The sequence below is a fragment of the Lactuca sativa genome, chromosome 2, assembly GCF_002870075.4.
Source record: "Lactuca sativa cultivar Salinas chromosome 2, Lsat_Salinas_v11, whole genome shotgun sequence".
Lineage (NCBI taxonomy): Eukaryota > Viridiplantae > Streptophyta > Magnoliopsida > Asterales > Asteraceae > Lactuca > Lactuca sativa.
Window position 1 is genome coordinate 221,608,035 of NC_056624.2, and position 11,753 is coordinate 221,619,787.

General features: G+C 41.0%; 1 protein-coding gene across 1 annotated transcript; it reads left to right on the forward strand.

Annotated features, from left to right (window-relative positions):
- The first annotated feature begins 9,988 nt into the window (after nt 1-9,988).
- LOC111879885 (uncharacterized) lies at nt 9,989-10,540 on the forward strand. Its single transcript, XM_023876318.1, has one exon. It carries the CDS (start codon nt 9,989-9,991, stop codon nt 10,538-10,540), a length of 552 nt encoding a protein of 183 aa, XP_023732086.1.
- Nucleotides 10,541-11,753: the final 1,213 nt, after the last annotated feature.

The following is an 11,753-nucleotide window of genomic DNA, read 5'->3' on the forward strand; positions in this document are numbered from 1 at the left end:
TATGTCTTTTTCTCAAAAAATAGTTTTAAAATATGTTTGTTTAAATTTTTAAAAGGACAAAGGAAAAAAGGCAAAAGTTGCTAAAAGTCACAGATTCGTGATTTTTTAACCCCCCTTCTTTTTCTTTTTCTCAAAAAAAAAAAAAACAATTTAAAAGATCTTTTCAAATTACCAAACAACTTCTTAAACTTTTGACTTTTTAGAAAAGACAAAAGTTCCAAAAGTCATTTAAAAAGCACAACAAAACACCCTCTTAGTTTTAAAGATGCACACTTCATCCATGTCGGACATGAATTAACTTTATTTTCATTGTTAATATTATTTTGTATTTTTTGTTATTATTATTTTTAAAATTTTAATTATTTATTCATTTTATTTTACCAATCTGACCTCATCCCACTCTTGTTTAGGCTGAATGGAGTGGGAGGTGTCAAAGCACTCGCTATGCTCACTAAGGGAAGGAGAAGACCGTTCCCTAGCACTCGCTAGGGGGCTCGCTATGCTGCACTCGTTACCTCTATGGCGAGATGAGAGAGAAGGAAAAGGGAGAAACTGATTGGTGCTCTAGATTGCGACCTTCTGCAAAATAAAAACGGGTCATGACGATGATGAGAATCGTTTTAGTCGGTTCAAGGCTGAAATCTCACAGGTTTATACTACCACAACCGGTATTTCAATTTTGTCACAACTATAAAAGAAGGCGCAACATGTCGTTTCCTCTTATTCATTGTATCTGTATAAAGATCACAGAGATACCTTGGAGAATCAGGGGCGGAACCAACTAAGAGACAGGGTAGCCTGTGTTTCCCCTTAACTTATCCGATAAATGTAATTTTTGTTATTATGCATCGTTGGTACTGATAGCTTATTTTATTTCTTTATTTTTACTAGTTTATTTTAGATTTTTTTAGCTCTTTTTATTAGTATTGCATTGTATATTCTTTATTTTCTTTAGTATGGATCGTACCGGGTATTTTTTATGTTGCATGAGGCATTTTGCAGGGTTTTGGAGCTCATTGCGGTTGTGGTTAGACTGGAGTTGGGCTTAGTGGGCTTTCCGATGCATTATTGGGCTTGGCGGATCCACCAATGGAGATTTGGGCTTAAAAAGATAAAGGCTTGGATGGAGTGGGCTTGTGAAGTTGGATCATGGATTATTAATTTGGGCTTGGAGCATCCATTTTAGAAGCTAGAAGGTGATTGGCTAAATTCAAATCACATGGATATAGAGGGGACCTGTAACGACCCAATTTTCATGACCAAAAATTTTGTTTTAAAAACATTACTTTAGAAAATATTAAAAGCTAAAAACATTGTCTGATCAAATCATAACACAAGTGAACCATGTCTAAAATCCAATTCATACATTCAATCAAAATATCAGAGTACAAATCCCAGTGAAGCTCGTAAATGCGGAAACCGGAGAGTGTGTGTGTGACATGCTGCTACCGCGCCGGCTCCTTTCCCCTAGCTGAGGAGGTACCTGAAACCAAAACTGAAGACTGTAAGCACAAAGCTTAGTGAGTTCCCCCGTCGTACCACATACCATACAAACACGTAACATACATACTGCCAGGCTATTCTGGGGTGCCTGACTACCCGGTACGGCCGTTCTGGGGTGCCGTCCTACCCGTGTCAAGCCATTCTGGGGTGCTGACTACCCATGTCAAGCCATTCTGGGGTGCTGACTACCCATGTCAAGCCATTCTGGGGTGCTGACTACCCGTCGGTCCTAACAACCGACCACAGGGACTGGTCCCCTCATACTACCTCTATCGCATATAATATAACAAGTCAGCATGCAAACATATCATCATATACTGTCAGACGTATCTGGGGTGTCTGACTACCCTTCGGTCCTAACAACCGAACTCGACTACTATCACATACAACGTATCATGCTAGCATATAACATATCAGGTAGTAGTAAACCTAGATGATATCACAAAGACAATCATCTACCATACGTCTCCTACTGGTGGGTCGGCGTTGTGGCCTTAGACCCACCGCTACTGGAAGGTAACTCACCTCGAAGTAGCTGCTGATCTGATCGGGAACTGACTGCCTACTGCTGCTACCGCTGCTGCTCCGGAAATCCTCCGGCTGCAATTCCCACAATATACCTAATCAAACACTGCGCACTGACCTTTGGGTAAAAAGACCATTTTACCCCTGACCATGCCCTAAGCCATAGTCAGAGTCAACTTTCAGTTGACCCGACTCGCCGAGTTGGCTTTCCAACTCGCCGAGTCCCTATCCAGACGACTGCCCTGAATCCCGGTCCTACACGTCGAGTTAGGCGACGACTCGACGGGTTTACCTTCTTAACCAATATTCAAGTCCTTCATCCTACTCGCCGAGTTGTATGAACAACTCGTCGAGTTCATCTTCATCCGATGAACACTGATGCTAAGACTCGCCGAGTTGTATGAACAACTCGTCGAGTCCATCTTCATCCGAAGAACACTTATGCTGAGACTCGCCGAGTTGTATGAACAACTCGTCGAGTCTGTTCTTGATCTAAGGAGATTGCCTTGAACTCGCCGAGTCAGGGCATTGACTCGCCGAGTACCTCCATAGATGAGTTAAGCTTCCGACTCACTGAGTCACACCCCATGACTCACTGCTCACTCGACACTACGAAAAGGGGACAAACTCGGAGACTCGCGATCAGACTCGCCGAGTCATATGAACGACTCGCCGAGTCGTTGCCATGCATCCACTAAATACACAGATTTGCTCGATTCCAGTCCATGCCATTCACAGATCTGGACTTCTAGGACACGAATCACACGTAAAGTTTCCAACTTTACGTGTGGATATTCACCAATATGGATTTTAGGGCTCAAAATGTCTCAAAAGGGTAGATCTAGGGCTAACAAGCAACATGGGGCCATAAAGCTAACAGATCTAAGCTCCTGGAGCTCAATCTTGCCTAGATCCAGAGGCCAAGCATCTTATTACGACATACAATGCACATACAAGCTTGGGGATTTGACCAAGAAGGACCCAAATGAAGTTTTAAGCATAGAATCAAGGGGAAAACGGGTTATACGAACTGCTGGAAGAACACAAATAATGCCTGGATGACTTCCCTTCTTCTGGATCTACTTCCTTCCTCCTTCCAAACCTTCAAAAACACACACACTAACCTCAAACTCTCAAAGAATAGCTTAGAACGAGAGATACAGGGCTTTAAGGGTCAATGGGGGCCGGCTTGGGGCTGATAAGTCCTTTAAATAGGGTGCAAACCCCTGAAACTTAGGGTTTCATCCAACAGCTATGACTCGCCGAGTCCAGGATATGGACTCGCCGAGTCGCCAACTTAAACGTGTCCCGGGTCCCGCATCCACTCGGCGAGTCGGACCTATGACTCGCCGAGTCCAAGGCTAAAAGAAAGGAAATACTCAAATAACATTTACGTACTAGGAACCGGGTGCTATAGGACCAAAGGAATCTTTGGTAGTGGAAGGGTGGAGTGGAGGAATGAGGAGCCAATAGCAACACAGCAGCGTTTGCGCGGGTGGAATTTCAGCTGCACGGGTACCCGCGCAACTGCCCAGTTTTGGGCATTTTGGTCATTTGGCTCACCATAACTCTGGGGTGATCAGATCTAGAGGCTCATTGACGATTTTTCACCATTGGAGACCTGCAAGAGGCGATTTTGGGATCTAGAAACCATTTCCTTTCATCTTTCCAAATCTTAGGTAGTTTCTTTATGCAATTAGATTATTATTCTTGTTACTTTGTTGCCATGAGTGGCTAATACTCTTATTTGGTTGACTTTGGCTGAAAACCAATGAATGTTTGTGAGTTTTGAAGGATTTATGTTGATTATCAATTTATTCCATGTTTATGATTCTAGTTTGCAATTCTTATGCTTATTTGATGCTTTGATCATGAGCTTAGTAATTGAATGAACAATTGTTGATTTATTTCTTTGATTTTGTATTGGATCATTGAATTTATCTTGAACAAAAGCTTTATGATGGTAGAAATCATCTCTAGCTTATGAATCATAACTCCTTTATGGATGTGTAAGCATTTGACATCCTCTAGGAATTGGGGATTCCTTCATTCTTAAGGCTAATTGATTTCTTGGGATCAATTGCTTCAATTGACCCTTGATCTTAATTAAGAAGGTGTGTTGTGGGCTTCCCCAACCTCCATACTACCTATGAGGAATCTTGGCATCTCATACTTCATGATTGCCATAACCAATTTGGGATGAAGGATAAGCTTTGTATTAGATCCTAATGATAAACACATAAATGTTCATTGTGTTGAATTGCCATAGTTAACCAATTATTCCCAACCTTTGAGCATCTCATCAACTTGCTTAATTGCAAGATTTTTAATTATTCAAGTTTTTTTTAGTTTTCAAGGAATCAAACATCCCCCTTTTTTTAGTCTAATTGTAGCTAATTAGTTTAATCACACTAGTTCTTTTGGATTGCATTGGTGATTGAATATAACCACTTCCCCGAGGATCGATACCCCTTTTTACCATTATATTACGTTTTATTTGCAAACAAAGTGTGTAATTTGCTTGGTGGGCTTGACATCCCATCAAGTTTTGGTGCCGTTGCCGGGGAAATTGGTTATTGTTATTTGATTGTTTATGCCTAGGTCTACAAGAACCGGTGAAATACTCCACAATCCGGAAATTGAAAAAGAAGCAAAAAGGTTGAAAAAGTTAGTAAAACAAGAAAAGCAACAACAACTTGTTCAAGTTCTTCATCAGCTCCACTAATCAACATAGAAGATCAAGTTCATACTTCAAGTGATACCGACACCGAACTGAGTTCTCCAATTGTTGGTCAATCCTTTGAAGACATTCCTTTTGAAAACTACATAGCCATGAATCACACTCCACCTCACAATCCTAACCCAAACCCAAACCCAAACAATCAAGACACTAATACCCCACCCCAACCACCAAGACAACAACAACAAGAACCTCTCATTGATATGCCACCTTGGAATCAAGCCCATCCTCAAAACCAACCCAATTACCAACCACAAAACCAAAACTTCCACCAATACAACCAACCTCAAAACAATGCCTTTCAAGTTCAAAAACAAGTACATTACCCAAATCACCTAATTACCAACACCCTCCAATGCATCAACCCCTAATGTATCCACCACGACAACTCCCTTATCATCAATACCCTAACTACCAACCTTATCCACCACAAATGAACCACTAATACCCACCCTACCAACAATATCCCATACATGCAACAATATCCCAATCACCCCAACCCACCCAATCCCCCTCAAGAGTTGACACTTAGACAAATGACGGAGACGGATGTTGCTTACACACCTCTTGGTATTTTTTATCCCGCAAACCGCTGGGGAATTGAATTGAAGTCAAGTTTAATACATCAACTTACCAAGTTCCATGGTTTGGATAGAGAAGATCCTTAAAGGCATTTGAAGTCCTTTCACATGATATGTGTTAGCATGTTGCCCGAAAATGTGACATTGGATGATTTCAAGCTAACCGCCTTCCCACTCACCTTGGAAGATAAAGCTAGAGAATGGTTATCCAACTTGCCACCGGGATTTATTCACACATGGGAAGAGTTACTCAAGGCCTTCAGTAGCAAGTTCTATCCTACCTCCCGAATATCAAGTCAAAGAAGTGACATTTTGGGGATTCGTCAAGGGGAGAATGAGACTTTTCATGATTTTTGGGAGCGATTCAGCAACTTGTGTACAATTTTCCCTCAACACAACATTCCCGAAAAACTACTTCTTCAATAATTTAATGAGGGAATGAATGACAAAGATAGGAGGATGATTGATGCTTCAAGTGGTGGTGACATCTTCAACAAGACACCCCAAGAGATAAGATCCCTTTTTGGAACCATTTCTCAAAATCAACGAAACTTTGGAACCCGAAATGAAATGAAGAGAAATTCTCCACAAGTGGTTGGTGAAGTTAGCAACACTCAACACTTGGAATCAAAGATCTTGGATTTGACTAATGTGCTAAGTCAAATGGTGGTGGGAAGTGGTCAACAATTGATGGTGTGTGACATTTGTGCAATGACGGGGCATTATACGGATAAGTGTCCCTCACTTAGTAACGAACCGGAAGATGTGAATTCAATGGGAGGATATCAAGGTCAACCAAGATCCATGGGATTTCAAAACAATTTCAACCCAAATTGGAGGAACAACCCACACAATCCATATCCACCAAAGCAAAACCCACCAAATATTTTGATGAGACCTCAACATCCACGATACCCCTCTCAAAAACCTCCATATCCACAACCTTCTTTTCACCCTCCAAACTACCAACAACCTCCACAACAAGGCCAATCAAGTGGTAACCGTCAAATGAGCCTTCAAGAACTTGTTACTTCTCTTGCTCAAAGTCAAACCCAATTTCTACAAGAAACCAAGAACACCTTCTCCAACATTCAAGCACAATTTGGAGACTTGGCCACCGTTCTCAACAAGATGGAACAAAGGGGTAAACTTCCATCTCAAACCGAGAAGAACCCCAATGTGAGTGCAATAACTTTGCGAAGTGGGAAAACACTTGGAGAAAGTAATCCTAAGAGAGTCTCAAGAGAAGACGAAGATGAAGTTATTATAGTGGAACCTTCAAAAGTTGTAACTCCTCCAAAGGAACCGGTTGTGCCAAACGTTGATCAACCCGACTCTTCCAACAAGAATGTCAAGCCATTGGTTATACCACCACCATTCCCATCCCATTTGGCTTCATCGAAGAAAAAAGAGGATGAAAAGGAATTTCTTGAAACCTTCCACAAAGTCCAAATCAACATTCCCTTATTGGATGCAATTAAGCAAATACCACGCTATGCCAAATTCCTTAAGAATTTATGCACCAATAAGAGGACATTTAAGGTGAATGAAAAGATTCAAGTCAATGCAAATGTGTCCGCGGTTATCCAAAAGAAGTTACCACCCAAATGCAAGGACCCGAGAATGTTCGCTATTCCATGCACAATTGGTGATTTACATGTTGAAAGTGCAATGCTAGATCTTGGAGCTTCAATAAATGTGATGCCCTACTCGGTTTTTCAATCTCTCAATGTTGGACCTTTGGAAGCAACCGAAGTGATAATTCAATTAGCAGACAAGTCAAGTGTATTTCCAAGAGGCGTGTTAGAAGATGTACTAGTGCAAGTCAATCAACTAGTATTTCCCGTAGACTTCTATGTCATTGGCCTTGAAGAGAAGACTGCGTCCAAGTCATCTATGATTCTCCTTGGAAGACCCTTCATGAATACCGCTCACACGATTATTGATGTTCATAATGGGAAGATCACCATGGAGTTCGATGGCGAGACCATTCACTTCAACATCTTTGAAGCCATGAGGTATCCTAGCAATATTTCTCCATTGTATCGGGTCGATGTGATTGAACCAATAACCCAACAACTATTCGAGTTATCATATGGAGACATTTTGAAGATGGTACTCAACTTGAGTCTTGATTGTGAAAGTTTGAAGAAAACATTGGATATGTACACATTGGACTCCGAAGTTGAAGAGATTGTGAAGATTTTAGAAGTTCACAATTCCACAAAGAAGGATGTTTCTCAAGTTTCCTTATCTCATTCTCCAAACAAGATGCCCCCTTCAATAATCCAACCACCCACACTTGAATTGAAAGTTTTGCCTAGCCATTTGAAGTACGTTTATCTAGGTCAAGACAAATCTCTTTCGGTGATCATCTCCTCTCAATTGAAAGACTTTGAAGAAAATCAATTCGTTGAAGTATTGAAGGAACATAAAGAAGCAATGGGATGGACGATAGCGGATATCAAGGGGATAAGTCCTAATATTTGCACTCACAAGATCCTCATGGAAGATGATTGTAAACTTAGAAGAGAAGCTCAAAGACGATTAAATCCTCCCATGATGGAAGTTGTTAAGAAAGAAATCATCAAACTCCTTGATGCGGACATGATTTACCCGATTTCTGACTCCAAATGTGTTAGTCTGGTCCAAGTGGTTCCCAAGAAAACGGGAATCACAGTTGTAGAGAATAAAAGGGCGTAATGGTACCTACTCAAGTTCAAAATGGATGAAGGGTATGCATTAGTTAAATTCAGGCACACGAAAAGATCATTTCCCTCTTCCTTTCATTGACCAAATGCACGAGAGATTGGCGGGAAAATCGCATTATTGTTGCCTCGATGGATACTCGGGTTTTCATCAAATACCCGTTGCACCCGAAGATCAAGACAAAACGACCTTCACATGCCCCTTTGGTACGTTTGCCTACAAGCGGATGCCATTTGGATTATGCAATGCCCCTGCCACATTCCAAAGATGCATGGTGAGCATTTTTTTTCCAAGTATGTAGAGAATATAATTGAGGTATTTATGGACGACTTCACGGTGTATGGAAATTCGTTTGACGAATGCTTGGATAATCTTAAGAAGATTTTGAAAAGGTGCATTGAGAAAAAGTTAGTGTTAAACTTTGAGAAGTGTCACTTTATGGTCAATCAAGGCATCATCTTGGGTCATATTGTCTCCAAAAAGGGAATTGAAGTTGATAAAGCCAATTTTTTTTTTTACATATAATAATGTTTTATTAATAATAAATGAAACATGACATCTTACATTCTCGAATTCAATACATATCGATTGAAGGCAAAATTGATGTCATCCAAACCCTTCCTTACCCAACATGTGCTAGAGAAGTGCGATCTTTCTTGGGCCATGCATAATTCTATAGAAGATTTATCAAAGATTTCTCGAAGATCACGCGACCGATGTGCCTCCTTCTCCAAAAGGATGTTGACTTTGACTTCAATGTTGAATGCCAAGAAGCCTTTGACAAACTAAAATACTTGCTCACCTCCGCCCCTATAATCCAACCTCCAAATTGGGAGATTCCGTTTGAAATCATGTGCGATGCGAGCAATTTTGCCATTGGAGCGGTCTTAGGTCAAAAGGAGGGCAAAGAATCACATGTCATCTACTATGCCTCCAAAACCTTGGATAATGCTCAAGCCAACTATTCCACCACCGAGAAAGAACTTCTAGCTATTGTCTTCGCATTGGAGAAATTCCGGCAATACCTTCTAGGGACAAAAGTAATTGTGTACTCCGATCATGCCGCCTTGAAATACGTCATGACCAAGAAAGATGCCAAGCCACTGTTGATTAGGTGGATTCTTCTCTTACAAGAATTCGATCTTGAGATAAAGGACAAAAGTGGTGCCAAAAACTTAGTTGCGGATCATCTAAGCCGGTTGCATATTGGTAGTTCCTCTTCTTCCATTCTAGATGAATTCCCGGATGAACATCTCTTCTACATTTCAAACACTATTCCGTGGTATGCAGATATTGTCAACTACTTGGTTATGAAAGAAATTCCCTACACGTTTACCAAGCACCAAAAGGCCAAGTTGAAGAGTGATTCCAAATACTACATATGGGACGATCCTTATCTTTGGAAACATTGTCCGGATCAACTAATACGGAGGTGTGTTCACCAAAATGAAGTCGAATCCATCTTGAAGTTTTACCATGAGTATGCATGCGGAGGACATTTTGGTCAAAACAAAACCATGCGAAAGGTGCTCGAATGCAGACTCTTTTGGCCCACAATGTCAAGAGATACTTATATATTTTTCAAGAGTTGTGATAGATGTCAAAGAATGGGAACAATATCCATGAAGAATGAAATGACTCAAAACCCCATCCTCATTTGTGAGATCTTTGATGTATGGGGAATCGATTTCAAAGTGGGTGGAAGCAAAGACAACATGGCATGATGATTCTAAAATGGTATTTGACTTCTTGAAGTTGCTTTGGTGAGTGATAGGGGCACTCATTTTTGCAATAAAATTATGGAAGCCATGACAAAGAGATATGGTGTCACACACCGGATATCGACCGCTTATCATCCACAAACAAATGGCCAAGCCGAAGTGTCAAATCGAGAAGTCAAACAAATTCTTGAGAAGACGGTCAACACTACATGAAAAGATTGGAGCTTGAAGTTAGAAGATGCAATGTGGGCGTATGGGACCTCTACAAAACTCCAATTGGTATGTCTCCATTCCGCCTCGTCTATGGAAAGTCTTGTCATTTACCGGTGGAATTGGAACACAAGGCATATTGGGCGGTTAAAAAGTGCAATTTCAATCTTGAAGAAAGTGGAAAGCACCGAAAAATGCAACTTCAAGAAATCGAGGAGTTGAGGAACAAGTCTTATGCAAATGCAAGCATCTACAAAGACAAGACAAAAGCGTTTCATGACAAGCACATTACTCGAAAGCATTTTATTCCGGGCCAAAAAGTTCTTCTTTATCATTCACGCTTAAAGCTATTCCCGGGAAAGTTGCGATTTCGATGGCACGGACCTTTTATTGTTATAAAAGTGTTTGATCATGGTGCAGTTGAAATTAAGAGTTTAGACACAAATCAAATATTCAAAGTGAATGGGCACCGCTTGAAACCTTTTTATGAAGGCTTTGACACGGGAGAATTTGATAACATAACATTGGAAAACCTGAATTACAAAGATTGACGGAAGCGGGACTATGTCTTGGCAAAGATGTTAAATAAATGCGTTGTGAATAAATAATCTCCGCTTGAAGTTTTGGGTGTTTTTAAACTCTAAGTTGGCCTAAAAATAAGTATATAGAAGTCTTCTAGTGATTTTGGTGAATTTCGAAAAAATGCCAAAAATTTGCAATTTGCGCGGGTGTCCGCGCAACAGTTGCGCGGCCTAGCCCCCGTCGCGCAAATCCTAGCTAAAAATTATTCCAACATGACGTACATTCTGATGTATGCGCACAGTCGGTTCCTCACCCGCATAAATGCTTGCACGACCGATTGCCACCCGCGCAACCCTTGCGCGACCCAACCCCCAGCCGCGCAGATTCCGAGTTCCAAATTACCCAAACATGGGATGTATTCTGATGTGTGCGCGCGGCTGCCCCCAACCCGCGCAAAGTTTGCGAGGGTACCCACGCAAATATGTCATTTCATAATAAAATTTTGAGTCATTGCATATGCTTCCTTTGCGCGACCAAGCTTTCATCCGTGTGTATTTAGGCGGCCAAGAACTCCACCAACACATCATTGTACGACCCATGTGTCGCTTCCGTACCGTCCTCGCGAGCCTCCTCCACCTTGATCCCAGTATGATCCTTCCTTACTCTCATCCTAAGCATTGAGGACAATGCTTAATTTTAAGCTTGGGGTGAGGTATTTCTTATCTTTTATTTTTATTGCATTTAGGTTATATATAGTTGCATTTAGAGTAACTTATTTAGGTCATTCATAAAAATTGCATAAAAATTCAAAAATATTGCATATTTTCTTTCTTTCTTTTCTAATTTTCATGCTTTTTAGATGCATTCTAGTTTAAGTTCATGCATTTTTGTTCTCTCTTGTCTTCTCATCCCTATAGGTACCATAGTGCTGAGTCATAAGTATTGAATCATAGATTGGTCCCGGGTCTTGATATGGAATTCCTTGTATTTGATAAATGGAACATGTTTTGGGCCTCACAGAACACTTTGAGATCGCTTGTGTGGGGGTCAAATGCAGGTAGCTTGATTGGGTCTAGGTGCGGAGGGATGTGGTTGGTCATGCCAATGTGTGCGAGCAAAGATTAGCCCGGTAAGGTATTATGAAGACATTGAAGATATTGAAGACTCGCATCTTGATTTTGGGGGGGAGTACCCCTTAGTACTCCCGAGTCTCATCCGAGCCTTACTTAGTTAGATTCTCAC

Bases quoted from the DNA above. Each gene is read 5' to 3' on its own strand.
- LOC111879885 (XM_023876318.1), top strand. From the start codon at position 9,989: ATGAAAAGATTGGAGCTTGAAGTTAGAAGATGCAATGTGGGCGTATGG.